Below are 23,346 nucleotides of genomic sequence, written 5' to 3'. Positions count from 1 at the left end.
AGAAGATTGTTTAATCTAAGTAATAATAATTACGTCTTTCTTTTAATGGAACCATTATGGAGTGTTGTTACTCAATAGAGTACAGTGCATTGAATTAAATGCGCGGTCATTCTGAATATTTAACATGAATTGTCAGAATCCATTGAGGGTGCTGGAAGGATTGACACACCTGTTGCAGGTGTGGGCGGGAGTGGGCAGTAATGGTCAGAAATCCAGCAGGAGTGAGAATAAGAGAAGAATCCTGTGCAGGGCTCTGCTTGTGATTTATCTGATCTTTAATCGTTCCCTAGATGAGGAATTAGCCTTTTTTTGTGCTTTTTATGATCTGACAGATAACTGACCCCTTAGCTGATTCAGCTCCACATCCATAATAACCGCTAGTGCATAACTACCTCTACATGCATGCATCAAAGAAATAAATGAAATTGGATAGAGTGATGTTCTCACAAAGCTGCAGCTAGCTGGGAACTGCGTGTCTCTCTGAGTGGCTCTTGACCTTTTTTTGCACGCCCTGTCCTCTTCAGCCTCTCATCTTTGCTGCCTGTCACGATCTGACACTGCAGATAAAAGCTGACTTTAAAATGGCAGTGATCCATGCAGACACACATTGCTGGGTCAGATATGTGCTTACAGTGTTTGTGAACAGCTGTGTGTGTTGGGAGGCTGGCAGGTGAATGAGTTCACAGTATGGCCTGCTTTTTAAAACACTAGAATGGATGGCAGTGTTTCAGTGTGTTTATCTGCTTATCTGTAGCATCCTTCACAGATATAGAGGCCTGTTTGTTCTCTCGGTCACTGAATCATCCTGATTTTGTCGTTTTTCTCTGACTCAGTCTCTCCTGTCCCCGTGTTTCTCCTTTTTTGCTGTTTCATTCTCTTCTTACATCACAACTCTTTGACTGAACAGCGCCCACTTCTAGAATCTAAATATTTAATGCTAATTGCTTGAACTTCTTTGTGCAACTTCCATCTATCTCTAACTCCCTGCTTGTTGCTCCATATGCTGCCACAGTTACAAGGCCTCCAAATGCACTCTTCTGTTCCCTGCTCCCTGCTGAGTCTTTACCACAAACTCAGTGATTATCTCCCCACTTAGCTAAAATATTAAACTGTGAAACCACATTCAGGAAAAGGAAGAACAGTCGTCCCCTTTAGAGTATCTCTCCACCAGAGAGAGATGCAGGAGAGTCTTTCTCTGCCATTTTCCTCCTCCACTTAAGCCCTTTTTTCTCCTGAAGTCTGTTTGTCTTTTTGTGCAGCCGCTCAGAAAATTGTTATTCTGCTGGTAACATTATGGTAATGGCTTAGTCAAGGCTGCGAGAGCCGTGAGTGGGACAGAAATCTAGCGTGACTTCTGTTTGTAAATGACACCCACTATGGATAATACGCTGCTCGTGAGGGACTGTGTGCATTCATGGCTCCACTATGAGATAAATATAACCAGAAAGCATTGGGGACAAAAGGCATTCTGCATGAGGATCATAGATGTAGGACATAGTATTGGCTTCTGTTATAGTTTTCAGAATCCAAAAAGGGTTTTTATGCATCTTACATTCCATTTTTTCCCATGAAACCTTTCAAGTCGCTCAAAAACGGCCAGCCATGTCTTCATTTCTGCAAATCTCGGCTCACTCTTTGTTCTGAAGCCCAGGAACAAACCTCAAAGTGCTGCCACCTTCCCTGTTGATACGACAGTTATGATTTGTGACAATAGCTGGCCGCTTTCCCATGGTCTCCTGATTCACACACAGCTGAACAACACTCTGAGCTTGTGTTATCACAGTAGCAGCTATCAATGAAAAGAATGTAGTCTCTTTTTTGCTGCTAAAAATAACAAATGGAGCTGAAATAACCGGCAAAAATCCTGTTTGTATGGTAACTGCATTCCAGCGCTGCGGCATAGGTGGCCACTCTCAATCACAGTCCAACATAATAATGGACAAATGAAAGGAGTGGAGCAAGTGAGAAACGGGTCCTCATGCAAGCCAAAATGTGAGATAAAAGGAGAAAGAGTGGGGGCTACTGTGACAGATAGTTAAAGATTTCTAGTTTTTAAATAGGTAAAAAGTAGCTGCACTATATGGACAAAAGTATTCGCCTGTCTGACCTTTACATCAAAAGGGACTGCAGAGGCATTTTATTCAAATACATGTACTTTAATATGGAGTTGCTTCCCTTTTGTTGCCATAACAACCTCCACTCTTCTTGAAAGGCTTTCCACAAGATTTTGGAGTGTTTTTGTGGAAATTTGTACCCATTCATTCTGTAGAGGATTTATGAGGCTGGGTACTGATGTTGGCCAAGAAGGTCTGGCTCACAATCTTGCATTCCAGTCCATCCCAAAGGTGCTTGATGGAGTTGAGGTCAGAGCTCTGTATAGGCCAGTCAAGTTCCTCCACACTGCACTGGGGCACAGTCATGTTGAAATAGAAAAGGACCTTCCCCAATCTGTTGCCACAAAGTTGGAAGTATCGCATTGTCCAAAAATGTCTTGGTATGCTGAAGAATTGAGACTGCTCTGCACTTGAGATAAGGGGCCTACTTATCCTTACTGCAAAGCAGAAAAGATCTGTCACTTCGTAGAAGTTATCCATCGTCCAGTGTCAGTGTGCTTCTTACCACTTCATCTTATGCTTGGCATTGGACTTGGTGATGTGAGGCTTGCATGCAGCTGCTTGGCCATGGAAACTAGACTGTTTTTGTGATTACATTAATGCCAGTGGAAGTACAGAACTCTTCCGTCACAGTACCACACTTGAAGTCACTAAGATCTGCAGAACGATCCATTTTGTATCACAAATATTTGCAAATGGAGACTGCACGATCAGATGCTTGATTTTATGCACCTGTGCCAACAGACTTGATAATTTAGAGGTGTGACCAAATACTTTTGTCTATATGTTGTACTTTTCTGTGGGTGTTTTTTGTTGTTTCTTTAGTTAAAGATTCTACAACAGCTATAGTGACATCATACAAATATTACCTAGAGATTATGTCAGGTAAAAAATGTTGGAATGAGGAAAATATGGCACTGCAGGGCTCCAATTTCCAAATTATTTATCATCCCGAATTGATTTTTTGAGCGCTGCTGCATCTGCAACATTTAAAGCAATAGTATCAAAAAGTATCAAAGTGTAGAAGTTTTGCAGAAAATCAGCAGTGCACAACACATCTCTTTGGAGTCTTGCTGTTTGGATCCATTTTGTTTTCTTCATGTTGTTTTCTTTGACTTAGCACTTGACCACTTTGGTTTGGAGTGCGCATTCATCTCCTCCTGAAGCTGAATTGAGCAGATTTGTCTTTGATCTCCAGAGGTAACAAGGTATTTGAAAAATGTGTGGAAACAAAGCCTTTAATAGTAAAAGAAGAAACACTGAAAGACTGAGGTTTCTTGAAGATTAGTTTCTATTTGCTGGCTCCCCTTTAACCTCACTGAACAGTGATGTCACAGACTCCAGGGCCCTCATTTATCAACAGTGCATAAAATGTCCTCGGTTGTAACATGTATGCTTAAGTACATACCGTGCTTAACAAATTTATTAGACCACCCTAACCCTAACAAAGTAAGGTTTATGCCACAGCTGCCCTGAATTAAATCATTTTTCATGTTTCTGAAATGGTTAATGCACCAATATGTAGAAGCTCTTGATATTTTCAATGCTAAAGTATAATTATTATTGTTATCCATATATTTTCAAATTTACTGATTTACCAAAATAACTGAAAAAAATAGTAAAGCACATTAATATTTCTTGACTAATATGTAAAATTATAGTTATTTACTTGCATTCCTAAAAGAGAAATGAGTTTTTATGGTTGAATGTTATGCTTGATTAATTTCTGACTTCTCAGAGAAGCCCAGTGAGCCGGCTCAAATTTGGGTGAATTCAGTTTGAAATTCACATTCCGGTTCAAAATGGTAAAACGTGGAGAGCTCACTAAAAATGAAAGAGTCCGCATTAAAGCACTTCATGATGCTGGATGGTCTCTGAGACAAATATGACAGGTGGTCTAATAAATTTGTTAAGCACTATATATAAATCCAATTTTTTATCAAACATGCACATGTCAATCTTACAGGTAGGTGATAAGTGTTGAAAACTCCTAACCAGCATGCTTGTGCACACTGAGATTCTGAAACTTTTCTGGGTATTTTAACCTCCCTGGAAAAACGACAAAGAAAGGAATTTCATTACAACTGTAGGATGGGGCCGAAAAGTAACAAACTCTTGCAGAAGTGATGCAAATACAATGTTTGTTCATGTATTGGAAGATTTACTAACAAAAAGAAACATGCTGTATAGAAAAAGTGACAAAATCTGTAAATTACATTCAGGTCAGAGGAGATGACAATGAAGATGAAGTATAAAATTAGAGCATTATACCACTTTCTAGTGTAGCAGTTAACTAGGATGTTTTTGTGTTGATAGAATTTAATGATAGTAGTGAATGATGGGTGTTTGCACCACTTTAAGTCAAGAATGGTAAGAATAAACATCATGGTACACAAGCAGGAAGTACGCAACTGGAGGACCACAGAACGCCACATAGTTTTCTCCCACATTTTCAGCATCATTAGCTCTGTCTGTCATTAATAATCATGCAGTGACATTCCTAACAGAACAAGCTGGACCAAAAAAAAAAAAAAAATAGGCACGCTCTGTATCTGTGCTCCCTGAGGTCCATCAGATCCTCTCATAAGATGATATGAGCCATGGCACTACATTTTAAATGCCATCACAGCTGTCTTTAAAAGATTTTCACTCCAATTAGGCAATGCATCTGTTTTAAACAAGACAAAGTCTAAATTATTTTCTTTTAATAAAAGAAAGCATTGAGCATTGATGCTGAGATCAATATGTGCTGCTATACTTGTAATGCTTTCTATTTGTATCTTCAGTGTTCTAGCAGTAGATTCTGTACATTAGCATGGTCACAGCTGTGATGATCTTTATACACATTCCATCAAAGTTAAAGTGGATGAATCGTACAACTGAAGGAGTGATCTCATGCATCCATTATGCACAACCCAGTGCATTTAGACTATTGATAGATGAGGGCTCAGTGGTACACAGTACAGCAGGGTTAGAAGTTAATGCTGCAGGTCAGTAAAAACTCAATTATCTGATGAGTGTTTTGTGAAACACGTCTTTCAGTTTATTTAAGAGTGAGCCCACCTATAAACTATGCTCATCTTTGCCCCTTTTCCTGTCAAAATGCTAAATGAAGCACTAAAAACAACCTTCATGGTAGGGCACTTTGTTTCATTATAATAGAAGTGTGAAAGAAGAAGTGGGGGAATGAAGTTTGTTTGATTTTTCAAGGCTAATTTAATGACCCAGGCTGTTGTTACATGCTTCTTCAAATTAATTGATTGTTTCTAAAATTTTTGCTTTCTAAAATCTTCGATCTTATCCAGCTTTTAGAAAAATTGTGGGGCCTCCATTATCTTGGACCTATGAAAAAAATCATCTTTACAACTTTAACCATAACCGTAACTTGATGGTATTATAATTTATTGTACCGATCTTATCACAGTTTGTCTTGTCATATCGTACCCTACCTTGCCTCAGTGTATCGTATTGTATCTTATGCATTCGTATCACTGATGTTGTATTATTTTGTGTAAAGCACAGTTGTAGTTTGTTGTTTGTTATGCTAGTTGCAGCTAATGTAGCCTCTACCTTCTAGTCTCATGAAAAGATTCGCAAAAGTCTACAGAAGTTTATTTTGACTTTTTTTTTCATTTTCAGACAATTTAAACCTGCAGTGTTGGGTACAGCCAACGCGGTCTTTTAGTGACATCATTTTTGGCAGTTTATGAGACTTCACTTAGCCAACCTACTTTGATATATATGTAGTTGAAGGTAAGGTTAAGCTTCTCTCAAGTAAAGCTAGATTTTAGCTGTATGAATTTACCATCATTATTACATAAGTGACCTCGTACAACTTTTAATGTGAAGTTAAGGTCCACCAGCAACCTTACATTGTTGTTTAACCCCAGCAGAACAAGCTTTAAAGAAATCTGCTGTCAAATTCAAAATCTCCATGCTGTGTTAAGGTGCCACCAGAATCAGTTCTACATTGGAAAAGCCAGTCTTTAAAAATTAAGAGAAAATTGAAAATCAGTGCACTCCATTTATACTGATGTCTGACATAGTATATTTTCATATCATAATGAATCATTCATGATACTTGTATGGTCCTGTTAGCTGTGGTTTTAGCTACATCAGAGCTGCAGGTGATGGTGTTATCATGGCACTACTTTATCTGGCTGCAGCATTTAATGACTTTGTTGTGAGTATGTGTGGAAACTCAACTCAGCAGGAGACCCATCATGTGCTTGTGGCTTAAGCTCCTGTCTCTCAGCCGCTGCTGCTGCTGCTTCTACTGTACTGTCTACTAATGTATTTAATGTCATAAAAATAATCTTTCAGTCCATTAGTGTGGATTGTTACATAGACTGGTGTGGCTTACAGTTCTCACAAGTGATTATACGCTGCTGTGCTCTGCTGAAATGTCAGCAGCAGCTGTCTGAGAGTGACTGGAGTCCAGACACGCCTCACTTAATCTGGCCATCAGTATATTTAAATGCCACTCCATATCCTGGCCTTAATGTTGCTCTCATGTACTGCCCCACGAGGATGCTGATGACCTATAATTAGAACGGAGTGAGTATAATCACAACATAACCATACGTAGGGGAAATTTCAGCATACCCACATGCACTTACTCAGCTGGAAAGAGCAAAAAGTGGCTTTGAACTGTAAATGTCACAGAGATGGATAGAAATAACCTTTGGCTCTTTGTAAATATTTTGGATTGGGGAAAGGAATCACAGCTCTTAACCATTTATTACAATATGATACCAGCATCTATGACTACTCTGAAGGAGTTACATGCTTCAGCAGCTGAGATGGGAGAAACTCTACATACAAAAACTGTTGTGCAGGTTCTTCACTGATCAATACTTCATGGGAGAGTGGCAAAGAGAAAGTTGTTGAAGAAAACTAATCAAATCTGTGCTTGAGTCGCCTAAAAGGATGTGAGAGACTCCATGATCAAGTATAAGAAAGTTCTCTGGTCTGATGAAACCAAAATGGTGCTTTTTGGCAGTCAGGTAAGACCATATATTTGACAGACACCAAACACGGCACATTATCCCCACTGTGAAGCATGGTGGAGGCAGCATCATGCTGTGGGGATCCTTCTCGGCATCTGGGCCTGGAAGGCTTGTAAAGTTAGACGGTAAAATGAATGCAACTAAATGCAGGATGATTCTGGGGGACAATCTAATTCAGTCTACAAGAGAACTGAGGATTGAAATATTTATTTTCTAGTAAGACAATGACCTGAAACATGGTTTAAAGAAAACAAGGTGAATGTTCTGTAGTGGTTGAGTCAAAGCCCAGATCTCAATCAAATAGAGAATTTGTGGCTGGACTTAAAGGGACTTTTCACACTTGATCCCCATGCAACCTGACAGAGCTTGAGTAGTTTTGCAAAGAAGAATGGAGTAAAATTTCAGTGTCGAGATGTGCAAGACTGATTGAGACCTATCCACACAGACTCAGTGCTGCGATTAAAGCCAAAGGTGCATCTACTCAATACTGACTTGAAGGGGGTTGGACATTTATGCAGTCACTTATTTCACATTACATATTTTAATTTAATTGACATTACTTTGTAGAAATCTGTTTTCACTTTGATATTAAAGAGCTTATTTTGTAACATTTTTGTGCTAAAATGCCATATTATATTGACCATGACTGATTATAAAATCAATGAATTCCAGCACTTTTTATAGGCCCAGTAAATGAGTAAAACACTGAACACATATTTTCTATGCCTATCAATAAGATCAAGCAAATGTTTGCCATATAAAACATCTGAAAGTTAAACACCATTTAATGTTTTCAATGTCTGCATCTTTGCAGCTGGTTGGCAAGAATCCTGACCCGTCTCGACGGTCATGTGATGATCTGGCACTGGCCTGCTTTCACACAAAGCATAGACACACACTCGCACAGTGAAAGACTGTTCAATTGTCATACTTTGGCACTAAAACACCAGTCACGTCCCCTCTGCAACCACATCAGATGACTGAAGAGACCGTCAGCTGATTCTGGTTAATATTATTTTTAGAGTTGAACCGAGTTCAGAGTTGGCCTGATAAAGCTTTGGTTGTTTTTTAGTAAATTATTCCCCATGTGAGGACACCCCGTGTCCCGGAAGAGTCTGATTATTTGGGTCAGTCCTTGAGGCAGCAGACATATTTTAGGTCAGGAAAGTTCTAGATAGTTAAAACATGATTCAACAAAAAAATCCTTAACCTCTATGTTAAGGAAATCTGCTTGTTTTCTTATTTAACAAATAGGAAGAAAAGATGATCAGTCCTTTCATGACTGCGTTGAACATTAGCTTGGTGCTAGCCAGCAGGCAGTTTACATGGTAAAATAATACAACAAATGTCACTAAACAAATAAGTGCACATTTAAGTGATGGTTAGACGTACGTTGTTTTTTTTACTATACATTTTAGTCAAACTTGCCATTTCCCACTCGCTGATTCTTGTGTCAGCCTAATAGCCTAAGCTAACATCCTTTTAGCTGTGGCCTCTCAACCTTTTAGATATTGAAGCTATCTTCTTTTGTAACTTGCTGTTTTCTCCCTCGCCAGCCTTTGTGCTAGGCTAAGCTAACAAGCTAAACAAGGCTGAGCTAACAGGGCAGTGTATTATGTTTATGTAAAAAAAACAAATGCTGCTAATTGTAGCGACGTAACCATACAAAAATAGAAGAGTAATCCCCTCACCTAAATTTTGGAGAAAGCAACAAAGTCAAACTTTTCTTAAACCTTGCTGGTTAGCTTTACTTGTTTTCCACAACCTGGTTTATGACATGGGTCATCACTCAGGCTATCTGTCTTATGTGTCAGCTTTTTTCTCCTTTGGTTAGATTTTTGCCTTCCTTCAGGAATTTTCCACCATTGTGGCCATTCATAGCGACTGTTTCAAAGAGCCATTGTTCACATCCATAGAGCTCACTGCTGACCACACTATTGATTCTGTTTGTACCTAAGGTGTCATTGCTGCATACCTGCATCAGTCAGGCCGTGTTGACTCTTCTTTACTGCTCATTGTTTCTTCTGTCTGCGTGGTAGAGTTCCTGGAACCATGAGACGGTGACTGTCAGTCTTTAGTCAGAGCTAAAGAATGTTATTTATCATGCTACAGGTGATGGGGTGAAGGGGACTCCAGCCATAAAGAAGTCTCTGTTTTTCAGGTTCAAAGCTTTTGGTGAATTCTTGACTGTGATTTATTTACAACACCTTCCTTGAGGTGACTGTTTTCTGGCTTCTGTGTCACTTGTTCAAATGCAAACTGACATTGTTTTAGTGTTGCAAGACTAAATGAACTCTACCACTTGAAAAGTTTTATTTTGGGGGTGTTGCGGACGGTAAACAAAAGTTGTAAACAGAGCAACAGACAGCCTTTATATTTTCAGGTGGCTAACATGCTAACATGTTGTTGCCTTGAAATTCAAACTCACTTGAAGTAGAAATGTTTGAATATGCCCTGTCTGTTTAACTCATGTTGTTGAGCAATTAGACCAATTGTTACTTTAAACAGCCCCAATTTTCCCAGTCGGTGGATCGCTCTTAACACCTTTGAGAAGCTTTTTAGTGGAGATGAAAAAGAGCTTTTCCTCTGGAATAACTTGCCCTTTTTCCCCACACAAGCAGACTCCCTCCTCCTGGAGTCCTTTCACCTCATAAATAATGTAAAAAAAAACGCTAAAGTCTTGAAATCAGCTAAGCTGCAACATCATAATCTTTCTGCACCGTACTTTAGTAGAATCAGCATTTGCATGTGCACCGTTCTGCTGTCACCTTGAATAAACAGAGCTGTACCTCTGACTATGAGCCTGTGTGTGATCTGCAGGCAGATTAGTCGAAGTCGCACACTTTACCTGAAGGGAATTTGGGATTTAAAACATGTTCTCTTTAAATTGGTCATAAGGGTGATAAAAAAAGGATTTAAACATGCTGCTCTTCATCTAAAAGCTTAACTTGTGCTCTTCATACATGCATGAAATTCATTACAATTTTTTAAGCATCTTAAATCTTTGACAAATGGGAACTTTCTATGTTGATGAACTCATGTTGTAGTTTAATATGATACTTTTTCTCTTTTAAGGATCATGACAAGCTGATTCTCTTTCATTTGGAGCATGTCTGCAGTAAAATAAACAGAAGAAGGAACTAATATTGTATGTTTTGGCTCAGGATTAAATTCTTGCAGCCAGTTTTTGGTGCTGCAGCAGCCGTTTCCCTCTTCACTGAACCAGATCACACAAACATGTTTTCAGTGCGCCATAAGGGACAACTGAGCAGTTTTCAGGCACGCGCTCCCAACCTGCGGGGTTTGCTGGAACATGTTGGTCCGTTTCCAGTCGTGTGTTGACAAAAATGGTCGCTGTGATCTCATCTTTTCAGAAGAAACTTGATTGTTTGTGTTGTGTAATCTGCTGCATCTTTTATACCCTTTTTTCTTATCTCCTCACATCTTTATTCTTTAATTTGTGTCTATTTTTATCTGCAGCTCCTGTCACATTACATTACAGAAGCTGAAATTTGAAAGGATAAGAGAGTGAAAGAAGAGCTCCGGGATGCTTTTGATGAAGTTGTGCTCACATTAATCCCATCATCCATTAAAAAATAAAGCCATAAAAACACCTTTTTATGATGAAGGATTGGCGCCTTAAAAGCCTTTGCCCTGTAAGAGAGTGTGTGTGTTTGTCCTACTTCTTGGCAGTTGGCTCATAACCATTGTTTTACGTAACACACTTCATCCCATTTCGTCTGCTGTTGCCATGGTGAAGCTAATTTATACAGGCATTAAGAATTAGGCTCCTGTTGTTAACATGCACGGCGGTCTGGTGCTAGTTTTTACACATAAATACACAATAACGCACCCTCGGAGATGGGTGCACATGCGCGCTAGGAGGTTTATTCAAGGGCTGCATGTGAGTATGCTTTGGTGTGTAAGTGTGAATGTGTTTATGTGAGTTTTGACATGATTCCTGTGCAAACAGGAGAATAAAGTGGGTAATAAGTCTGTTTTTTCTGCAGCTGAGGATGATTAGGTGGTTATTATTGTGAAGAGGCTACAAAGTATAATATCAGATATTTTCTTAAAGTTGCTGCCTGTTTTGCACATTTTTGTCATCTAAAACTTCCCTCAAACAGGCCTGTTTTTCCTACTTTCTAGGTATGTATTTGTCAAACATGAAAATATTTTCCTCCAAAGAAGAGATGTAATTAATGCAGAGATTCACAGAGAAGTTACCTTGTAAATCAGGTGAAAATGTGAGCTGTGGGTAGGTAAGTAACAGCAGACAGTAAGGATGTGAATGGAGGAGTCACTGAGGAAAAAGAACGAGCAATAGAAAAAAAAGTCATCCATCATTGAGAAGGAAGAAGGTGACCTTGGTGGGAGCGTGAGAAATCTGACTCACCAGAATAAAAAACCTTACACATGAATGGAGGATTCAGAGAGTAGAAAAATAAGTTAATTTGTCTGTTTGCCGAATGATGGTCGAATAAAAGAGACAGTTTTCAGCTTGACAGGAAACACAGTGTTGTTTTATTATCACTGGATCTCTTCACAGTCAGACTTTAAATAAGTGCTTATACATGGACTTGACTGTCCTGGCTTTTTTGATGCCAGATAGACTGTTTCACATATCCATGGCAGGGGATGTATTTCACATCCATCAGGGCAACAGTCTATACACTGTGTTTGAGAAGAGCAGAACCTGTAAAAAACCTTTTAGTTTGATTTGATGAACTTTCTGTCACATTCATTAACTTCATAATCAGCTGTTATTCTATCAGTGGAGTCCATTGGTAAACAAAGTATAGTGTTGAGTCTTTGCTCTTCTTTTAATGAAGAATTTTCCTCCATTCCTTAAAAAACTACTGTAGCTAAACCATGCCTCTAGAAACTGCCTGGCTGTCCTCAAATGATGCTGACTGGTCCGTTCATTCTGTGACTGGGAACAAGGGATTCAGCTTGAAGCTTCACAGATGGATCTGGCTCATGACAGGCATGATATCTGGCCAATCCATTAGGCTTTGCAAGATTAGTTTTGTCTGTGCATGTAAACATCATATCCTGGTTGCAGAAGCTGGGATAAGCCCATATCCCACATTTGAGAAACCCAATTTTACTACTTAGAACTCTATAAGATAGGATATTGTGGCATGCGTAAGCTACACACTGTTTTCTGATAGCTGTGGATTGCCAGTTGTTTAGTGACGTGTATGAGAGGGTTACACTATATGGACAAAAGTATTTGGCCACCCCAGTTAATCATTGAATTCAAGTTTTTCAATCAGACCTGTTGCCACAGGTGTATAAAATCAAGCGACTAATCATTCAGTCTCCATTTGCAAATATTTGTAATACAAATGTGTCATTCTAAAGATATCTGTGAATTCAAGCGTGGTAATGTGATGGATGCCACCTATGCAATAAGATGTCAATTTCATTTCTGGTGGATATCCCAAAGTCAGCTGTAAGTTGTAACTATAAGTGATTCTATTAGAAAATGGAAGCATTTAGGAACGACAGCAACTCAACCATGAAGCAGAAGACCACGTAAAATCAAGAGCTGTGAACATTGCTAAGGCGCAGAGAGTTCTGAACAGTGACTGGCATTAATGTAAAAACAAAAAATGCATGACAGGAGCTCCATGGAATGGTTTTCCATGGCATAACAGCTGCATGCAAGCCTCACCAGCTGTTTCCAACTATGTGGAAACAGATTGACAATATTTATTGGTATTGATTTGTTGTTATAGGTTACCCAATAAAATGCTGAGGCATGATTCCCCCACCACAACCACACATCTGTGTTAATGTTGCTCCAGGTCAAAAATGGATCTGAGCATGGTTACCTTTTGCACATTAGTATGTCGTTATATGACACATGACTGAGATGACAGTTACAGATAATCCTACAGAACTCCATGTCCTTGCGACTCTTTTTCGGGCTGAACTGATTATCCATCATGGTCATGTTGCATCAGTACCATGCTGAAGACCACCTCTTCCAAGCCAAGGTGCTGCATGGAGAACTCACACTAGTCAAATCCCAAGGACTTTGGGGGTCAGATGGTCTTGAGCATGGTCTGGATTGCCTTGTGTGAGTGCGCCCTTCTTAAGATGCTCTCTCATACCTCTTATCCTGTCTGTTCACTTTCCCCTGGCACTCAACACACGCACTCTTTATTAAAGGGGGCTGGCATAAGAAGCAGGACACCTGATGTAATCTCGTTTTGCTTTTGTCTCTCCTAGGTCCATGTGCATTAATGCATTAGTCCCACACTTGTGTTTGTGTGTATGTGCATGTGTGTGTGTCCAAGCTCTGCGTACACTCCACAAAGAAGCCCACTCTCACACCTCATCGAGGGCGTTTAAGGCTGTTTAGCGTGAAAGTGGTGCAGAATAAGGAGCAGTGAATGGACTGAGTGGCAGCTGAATTCAACATGGTGAACTGCTGGCACTGAGCCAGGGCGTACTGCGAGACAGCATTGTTGTTCCCATTCTGAGGGAGTCTTTAGACGAGATGAACGGTGACACTAAGAGGTGCTGAGGAAAGGTTTTTATGATTCAGTGGCTGAACTCCGCTCACAGTGAAACAAAGTGTGTGTGTGAGCGAGTGTGTGTCTTTGGGAATACTGATTCAAATTAGTTTGTTTTGAAGGAGCTCGCTGAGGCTGGGAGCTGGGAAAGGTTCTGAAACAATCCAGAGGCCTGGATGTGAGAGCGCATGTTTAACACACCATGCATAAATAAGGACTTTAGAAACACAATAAAAGAGTCATTACATGCAGTAGTTAAATAATTGGCCAATATTTGCTTGTTAAATACATAATAATGTGCCTATAAAAAGTGTTCACCCCCTTGGATATTTTATCCTTTTATTAATTGTATAAATCAGTCATGGTCGATATAGTTTTGCTTTTTTGACACACACAAAAACACCCTTCAAGACCACCAAAACACCTTTGACTACTCTGAAGGAGTTGCAAACTTCAGCAGCTGAGATGGGAAAGACTCTGCATACAACAACTGTTGTCAGGCTCTTCACCAGTCTTTATGGGAGACTGGCATGTTGGTGAAAACTTGTATTAGATTTTTCTGACTAGTGTTCTTTCACTTGACTCCATGGTGAAGTGGAAGAAAGTTCTTTAGTCTGATGAAACCAAAATAGTTCTTTTTGGCCATCAGACAAGACACTATGTTTGGCCCCAGACCCTGCACATCACCACAAACACACCATACCCACTGTGAAGCATGGTGGTGGCAGCATCATGCTGTGGGGATGCTTCTCAGCAGCTGGCCCTGGAAGGCTTGTGAAGGTAGAGGGTAAAATGAATGCAGCTAAATACAGGATGATCCTGGAGGACAGTCTTATTCAGACTGCAACATACAGCGAGAGCTACACAGAATCGTCTTAAAGACAACAAGGTGAATGTTCTGAAGTGGCACAGTCAAAGCCCAGATCTCCATCCAATAGAGAATTGTGGCTGGAAAAAGGCCATGTTATGTTGTCCATGATTGATTAATAAAAACTGCCACTTCTTTCAAGAGAGATGATTTTGATCAGGGAGCAGGTGCATCGGCTCATCCAGGTGTTCCAAATACGTGCCCGTTGACCTGTGTATCAGAAAATTTTTGTTTCTACAAGTCCAGCTATTTTCTATCATTGCCTCAAATTCAGTCATTTCTGGTTTAAAGATTAATCCACATATCAGACTGACCATGTCTTTGTGTTGTAAAAGAACAATATTGATGCTCTTTTAACAGAAATTAATTCAAACCATGACTAGAAGTTTCTCTTGCTGTTGTTTTGTCACTCAGAGATGAAATTATTATCGTGGAAATAGTAGCTTAAGACCACCATACCTTCTTGCTGGTATTGCTTGCACCTGTTGCTCACATGGCCCTCAGCTTGTGAGCAGTGACCCTCAGCTTATAACATGCTGTTAGGTCATGCTCCATGGTCTGTTGGATATTTGTGATGATATGAAGTGCAACAGGCTTCATTGGGCTGCCGCTGACCCGCTTATGTCTTTGCAGCAGAAGGAGCAATTTGGGCTTGAGTGGCTTGCCCAAGGACACATCCACATGTGGCTGCAGGAGCTGGGGCTCAAACCCCTGACCCATCTGTTAGGAAACGGCCAACCGCAGACAACCAGGGGGACTGCTGTCTGGCTTACCTAGATTTTTATTGTGTAAGCAACACAATCCATAAAGGAATTACATAAATCCTTGAAGGAGGATTTTAGATTCTGGTTGGTGTATCTGATGCACGCAAGGGGGACTGAGATTGGATGACAGGTGTCACTTGATGGGTGTTATCAGTGTACAATAGGCTAGAGGTTGTGTCAGATGATTACAGAGAAGTGTCATCAATATACAGGACCTTCCTTCATCACCATCATAATCATCATTTCGCTCTGCCTAAATCTACATTAAATCTTCAGGAAGTGGCTTAAGTGCACATACCTGCCCGTTCTATCAAAGTATTATTAGGTAACAAAATGTGTCGTCATCTGCCACCCACCTCTCCTCTTCAGAGTGAGTCAGACAGTCAGAGACAAACAGAGAGTGAGGCAGAAAACTGAGCTGTTTTTGAGCACCCAGAGGACAAAATGAAGCAAGATGTTTCACAGCATGAGGAGGAGAAAATTGCTGCTCTCTTGTAATGCCATTGTCATGCCTCTAACAGTAGATAGAGTAATGGGATAATGCAGGGTTATTCATGGTGTCCTTTCAGCAGAATCAAATCATAATGGTAATGTTAGTTTTAGCCCAAAAAATGAAGGTTAGACTTAAGTTTGGACCCAAAAAGTGCAATTTATGGGGTTAACGCCAAGACATTTCAACTTTTGAGTCTTCATCAGCAAATGTTACAACCAAGTGCCAACTCCCAAGCAGATCAGAAGAGGGTGATCACAAAGCTCTCCACTCTTGTTTTTGGATCAGTGATCTGTTCTTGAACCTAGAGAGCACCTTTGTCTTTGGTACCTTAACTAGTAGTGCTCCTCAGCCGCTCTGTTGACATTTGTTCTGCATTTAAAACAGAAGCCTAACTTCTCAGAATCATCATCAAAAGCATCTTCATCATTTAGTAGAACAGCTACAAACCCTCCTCATGTACCCCACATACTTTTTTTAATTTCATCCTCTGTATGAATCAGCCTGATTCATATGGGACTGGCATTTCTGGATGTTTGCATGTGATTTCTATTTAGTTGGTTTCCTTGATTCTGCTCACATTTTCACTGGATATGTTTTCAAGCCTGTTACTATAAATAGGCTGAAACATACTGTAGCTGCTGAGCCTGTTGAGATAAAAAAGGTTTTGCTTACTTTATGCTGACATGCATGTCATGAATGTAATCGTCTTTGGAGATTTCATTCCTGTCATGGATTGAGTCTGCTCTTTCTAAGATTGAGTGTCCCTGCTGTCCAGAGTGCTTTCATAACTTTCATTTTTGATTGCAAGCAAAGCCTCAGTATATTTAACCCTGTAAGAGGTAGAGAAAGGCACAGACAAATCAAAACACATCGCAAACATCAGACAATAATCAATGTAATAAGGTTTTTTTTAAATAAAATGGCATCCATGTACACTTTCAGTGAATACAGAGTAACATTAGCATTAGCATTAGCATTTGGAGTATTGATGAAAGCATGATTTATTATTTTTTTCAATCCATGACCACAACACCAGTCAAATGATGCCTTTTAAGCTGTGATGCAGCCACCCACTACAAGGCAGTAGCCCCCGCTAATGACGACTACTGTATGCTCAAGCACAGTGGACAGATGGCATGTCACAGGAGCAGAGAGGTTGGCTGTATTTTGACCTAGAAAATGGAAATCAAGTTGTATGCAAGCTATGTCAAATTAAACTGACATTTCAAACAAGGGGATGTGTAACCAGCACAGACCTATGGGAGACTGATTTCAAGTTGAAATGCATGGACATCCCAGTTTAATTAAGGATTCTTTATTGCACCAGAATGCCTCGGATCTTCAATTCTGACTGCCATTTCCACCATGATCTATAGTTGCAAATAATCTGCCAAGTCACTTTTTAATTTTTTGGCTGTTTAAGGTTTGTCCACTAAGCCTAAAGAGCACCCAATCCTGGTGACCTTTCACCAACATTTTTGACCCTGTGTAGCACTCAACCTTCTCTCTTTATGGCTCATTTTGTGTTTGTCTACCACTGCTGCATAGATGATTATTTCAACCAATCAGAGGACTGCAGTGATTCTAGCTCCACTCTTTTGGGTTGGATAGTTACGCCAAGTACCCCAACAGAAGGTCGCCAAAAACTTGGATGACAAGGATCTTTTTTTTTTTTTGGTACCTTTCCAAATTTTGAGAGGAAAAAAAGCAATAATGTATTGTACTGAGTCATCTATTAAAGTAACAGGTGCCACTCATTATTGTGCATATTACCTGGTTTAGTGTTGACTACAAGAAAAGGCTGATTGTGGTATCAATTGTAATCATTTCACTAGCTACAGAGCTAGCTTTGGTAGCTTACTATCCAAACAAAATCCAAAAATCTTGCACATTCTTTCATCTAAAATCAACATCCCGTCGACCTAAACAAGATATTTTTAGACACATTAAAGCAGTCATATGGATTAAGGTGTTCCAAACCAAAATATCCTTACGGATCGGTGCATCCATCCATTGGTGATTCATGTAGTGACTCACAGCCATCAGAGTCTCTGGTGTTGAAGTGAGCTAGCAGCTATAAATAGCCTGAACAGTATCAGTGTCACTGGCCTATTGTCCCCCCCACCACAAAACAAGGCTCTAATCTTTCCTCGGGCCCCGTGTTGGGTCTCTGTCCCTTCCACAGACCATAGGACAGGGTATCGGGTTGCTAGCTTAATCTCTTGTAGCACTGAGGTGTCTGTGGATGACACGAGCCTGGTCCTGCCCCCTCACACAGAGCTTGCGTCTCCTATTGAGGTAGAAATCCAGATTAGAAAGTGGAAACTGAACAGGAAAGTAGCTTGTTCAAACAGAGTCAAAGCCAGTGCAGAGCTGAATACTGAAGCTTCAAAACTGAGTCCTCTGCTTGTTAGTGGAGCTAAATTTGATTTGACAAATCTGTCTCTCTCCTTCAGGCATTTCTGCATCCACCAAACTTTTCTTTCAGCTCAGCAGTGAAGTTATACAGATTAATGAGACAGAAATGACACTTGGACTTCTACACTGTAGTATCACTATTTACGCTGAGTTCAGAGCGTTGGTCAGCAAAGCTAGTGTGTGTCTTGTTGAGATTTTCCTTTTATGAATGTGTATTTGGATCTGTCAGCTTTCTGTTTTCGTGTTTAACATGAAAGAAATTATGTTGGGTAAACAGACCAGCCAAGAAATGATGCAACTGTCGACTAAAGTGACTGTGATGCAGTTATGTTGTACTTCAGTTTCTCATCTTCCAATGCAGGGTTTGTCGTCATTCGATTTTTCTGATGAGGTCGAAAACCAGTGATAGACACACTGATTTTCAGTTTATATAATGCCCATTGAACCTCTAAGATTTAATTTAAATGCTGTGATTCTTTTAATTCCATGCTATAAACAATCTTTAACATGCTAGTGAAACCCTTCATCCAGTTATCTCAGTGGAGTCCTCCCTGTGGACACTTCTTTCTTGCTATCTGACAGCTTTACATGAACGTTTATTTTCAGCTTATTCCCCCAGTGCCCACCAGTCATTTCACTTCTCCAGCTTAAAAAAGGTTAAAACCTGACAGGCTGCTAAATATAGCCACGACAATCAAAGACATTTGAACTATCTGAGAAGCTGATTAGATAACTCCACCATTATCGGACAGCTTTTGATTGGCTTACATGGGGTTTATTTGAGATAAATTTGACCTATTTATAACACAAACATGACCTTTTAAAGATCTGTGGTCAAGTCCTCCAGTGTTTTATGACTTCAGTTTGTGCCTCTCCTGCCTCTTTTTAAACAGCTGTCAGTCTGATGAATTGCACTTTGAGAAGAGTAAACCTCTTCAGGTGAAAAACACGCTCTGGGTACACAGAAAGGCTGAATGGAAAGTGACAGGACTCGTGTTTTGTGACGGCTGCCTGAGGAGGGAAAACATAAGACTGTAACAGTTGGAGTATGTTTGCAGTTGAGCGCTGACAGCAGGCCAGAGGAGTCCAGACGTGTTAGCACAGGCTCTGAATGCTGCTCGTCCACATCATGATGCAAGCTTCACACAGAGAATACTTTGTTCTACGTTGCATAAAGCTGCCTGCACTCGGGTTAACCTCTCTGTTGACATGGTCGGGTGTTAATTGATTTCAAAAGAGGCTTTTGTTTGACCCATCATGTCCTGCTGACCCTGATCCTGAATCTGTCTGGTGTCTAGATATTATAACTAGAATTGTATTTGATGTAATGTGTCTTTATTTTTCCACAGGAGTGTCGTCCCGCGTCCCAGAGATCATGGCGGCCGGTACCCACTCCCCTGGAGGGCCCAATGGCATAATCCGGAGTCAGTCCTTTGCCGGGTTCAGCACACTCCAAGAGAGACGCTCTCGGTAAGCTGAAATATTGAGATACTGTCAGATTTTGGCATACTTTGATAATAATTACCAACATTAAAGGTTTGTTTTATTTATTTTGTACACCTGTAATAACTAAGGCATCACAAGAGAGAGATGGAAAACATATTTGACATTTAAGATAAGGCAGAATGAAACATTTTGTTAAAAATCCATCCATCCAACTGACACAAATTTAGCAGAGTTCAGAAGTATGGTGTCAAAATCTACACATGTTGATAGTTATTCATCAGGACTTTTCTTTTGATGGCTCTGTATTTGTATCTTCTGCTCTTCTCCGATGCGCTCATGCAGAATCTATGGCCTGATCTGTGCCTCCGTGGCTTAAATTTAAGCCCAGAACATACAGAGACAGCTTTGCAAGATCCTGAGGTGCAGCTCCTCAGGAAATGCAATTAAGCATTAAGCCCTGTGATTGGTCCGCTGGATGGCATCAGGTGACTGGCAGTCTACAGACATATTTTGTGTACTGTTGTGTGAAATAAATGGTTGCAGACAATTACATTATGTTGTCAAATCTACTTGCGTATCCAAAAATACTCAAGGAAAACACTCGAGCTGTCTAGATATTGTAAATGATTCACAGAAATATCTTTGATGCCAGTAGAACATGGGATACGAAAAGGGAAGTGGTGTAACTTCTGAATTTAAGAGGCTCAAGCAAAATGAATATATCAGTGTTACGTTACAGATAAATAATTAAGTAAAAGTGCCAATCAATGTTATTATTTCCTTGGTAGGAGAATACAAGCAGATCAGAGGCATTACTCCATACAGCAACAATTTAAATACATTTATGCTCAGAAATAAAGTGAGTGGACATAAATTTCACATATTTTTCTTAATGTATTTCTTTCATAGATTAAACAGGGAAAAAGGTCAGAGGTCTAATCCAGGATAGAATTATTTATTAACCTGTTTCAGAGGTACATACACAGTGGCTTGTTCTAGCTAAAGCTAACATAGCTATGCTAGCTACATAATTATTTTTACTACATAAGCCAAGGAAGTTAAATTTAGCAACGTGAGTTTTAGCAAATGTAGCTAAAATTTGACATTGCTACCTAGCTATGTAGCTTGTGTAGTTGCTTTGGGAGCTTAGCTTGTTAGCTACATAGCTTATGCTTCATAAGCTATGTTTGCTACGTTTGAATGTTTTCATGGAGGGTGAGCTGTTTTCTTGTGCAGACTGTGTTAAACTGGCTTTATTAAACGTTGTGTAATTAAGTTTTGCAGGTCAGGCTTTTAACTTTTGGTATCAAAATCCTTACCATACACCTAAACGAAAGTGTAATCTGATTTTATTTTGAAAGTTTTACTGTGTCTTTCTGTTCTGATGTATATATGTGACGCCTCACATAAACAGTTTGCAAAAGGAGCGGTCAAAGACATAACCGTCTACAGCCAGACCACTCTCAAAGTGGTGGTGTATTTCCTCAACCCCTTTACTGCCTTTGCTGACTCAGCACCCATACAGTCCATCTCATCTAATGTCACCTCTATTTTCTACAGTAACTGCAGCTTAATTATTCACTGCTCAGTATTTATCAACTCCAACATAATACACTTGGTTTAAGTTGCCATGGTTTCCTGTATACAGATAAACCAAGAATGTGGTATCAAAACTGGAAAGATAGACCACAGATGTAAATTAGCTTTACAGCTAACTCTGGCTTAACAGTTTTGTTTTGCATGGCCCCCATTCAAATAAGCTAATATGAAAAACTGCACTGTTGACTGGCATTAAGGTGAAGTACTGCAGGGTATTTCAAACACATCAGTATAGTTTAACCCCCTGATATTCGCACTGCAGTGTCTACTCTCATTGTAATGTGTCAAAAGAAAAAAAGTAAACAACTCCGAATAACTTGTCCTCAGATGTCATGTATAATCTTCTGATTTAAAAGCAGTTACCATGGTTATTTCTCACAGCAAAATTCCTAAAACCTCTAAATCAGTGATGAAAAGTACAAGTCATGAAAAATAAAGATGCTAAAGCTCTCTTAGAAATACGATACTTAATTTTTTAATCACGTCTTGCCCTAAAAATATAGATATGTTAAATCTTGACAGTTAAAGCTGCTTCAGATAGTGACCATTGTCTGTTTTGTTGCAGTTCTGTTGTCAGACCTAGATTCAGCATCACTCATACAGAAGGAGGGAATTAACTGCTTCAGTAATCTGGAGCAAAACTTTTCAACCCTCAGCAAGCCACGGCAAGACTTCAAATCCTGTCAAGGCAGAAAATTCTTCAACTGCAATCAGTCTGTTACAAAACCACCATCTGACTCTGTTTCCTGCTTGTTATGAGATGTTATAAATTGATTGAGTTCTTGGGAGATAAGTGTTTTATCACTGAGGCATATCTTGAAGCTCACACTCCATTAACACAATACAAAGCCAGGCTAGAATCAAATACCAGAAATAAAGGTTAAATATTTCTAATGACATTTGATGGCCATCCTCAGCAGCCCTGTCTCTGCTCAGAGAAACTATTTAAAGACACTGTTCTCCCCCTTTTCCACACTCAGACACTGAACAGGGTAATTGGCTGGAATGACTCGGATGTGTGGGCAACTGACAGCGACTGACAAGTAACCATTCTGATAATGAGCGAGGGGGAAAGCTGCAGAGATCCAGCTCCAGCTCGTGTCATAGTAAAAGTGGCCTTTTCATGTGTGTACCCATGTGAGTGTTTAGTGTGCGTTTCCACATGCATGCATACTGCACACTTTGCAATCCTATGTCAGTATGGAGCTGCTTTTGCATCTATGCATATGTGTGTCTATGCGTTTCCCTGCAGAGAGACCCTTTTTTCGTATACCAAAGCTCATGTGACCCCAAGGCTACGCAGTGCTCTCATTCAGCGCTGCCCTACATTTGTGGCAGCTTAGCTCCACTTGTGCTGCGTTTGCTGGCACGCACCAAGACGTGGCACGTTCCCACTTGTCGAGCTGCTGGAGTTAGTTGTCGCCTCGTCACTGCGATGACTCCTGGATCATTTTATGAAGTCTGAGGAAATGACATTTGTCAGTGTAATCTGTAATGCTTTTAACAGCTGAAACGCTCATGAGCGGGTAGAGAAGAGTGTGTCTTAAAATGGATTGATGTGGAGAGAGGAATTACGAGAAGGCTTTTCTGTGTTGAGGAGTGGGCTATTTTTCTTTGTTTGAATGTAGAGACTGGGCTTAGACGTGGTGCTGAGACCAACATTAAAATCCTCAGTAAACATTTTTGTAATCTTTGAATGTTTTGAAGTGATAGATCAAGCATTAATGCCCAACATTTGCAGATTTGAGCTTCTTAACAGTGTAGATGTGTATTTTTTTCTGTTTTATATGATAGCAAATAGCAGAGGCTTTGCTGTGTTTGGACAGAATCAGAAAATACAGTTTAACTTTGATCTGAGGAAAATGTGAGGGGGCATATTTCACTATAGGAGACTAAAGCTCCTATGAAACACCATGGGGTTAATTGTGTTGCCTTTTTATGCCCTAAAAAATTGAACAAGGCCATTGGTGAGATAATTGTTTTTTTCTATATTGATGTTTTTAATCCCTGTAAATGCTGCTGCAGGGCTGCTTTCAAACGATTGTCGCCAGAATAGGCTAATTGAAAGTCTCTTACTGGAGCTGGGTGGTCTTCTGCTTTGTGGCTGA

General features: G+C 39.9%; 1 protein-coding gene across 3 annotated transcripts in view; it reads left to right on the top strand.

The window, feature by feature from the left end:
* Positions 1-23,346, top strand: part of ripor2 (RHO family interacting cell polarization regulator 2) — a 91,921-nt gene that overhangs the window by 36,259 nt on the left and 32,316 nt on the right. For 2 of the 3 annotated variants that reach the window (XM_041809157.1, XM_041809158.1), the window contains exon 2: positions 19,543-19,663. In XM_041809157.1, coding sequence (XP_041665091.1) covers positions 19,543-19,663 — 121 coding nt within the window. Of the gene's footprint in view, positions 1-19,542; positions 19,664-20,014; positions 20,125-23,346 lie in introns of those variants that run through there. The other variant, XM_041809159.1, reaches the window with a different exon arrangement.

Source organism: Cheilinus undulatus, linkage group 16, assembly GCF_018320785.1.
Source record: "Cheilinus undulatus linkage group 16, ASM1832078v1, whole genome shotgun sequence".
In the NCBI taxonomy this organism is placed as follows: domain Eukaryota; kingdom Metazoa; phylum Chordata; class Actinopteri; order Labriformes; family Labridae; genus Cheilinus; species Cheilinus undulatus.
This window is presented reverse-complemented; position numbering and strand designations above follow the sequence as displayed.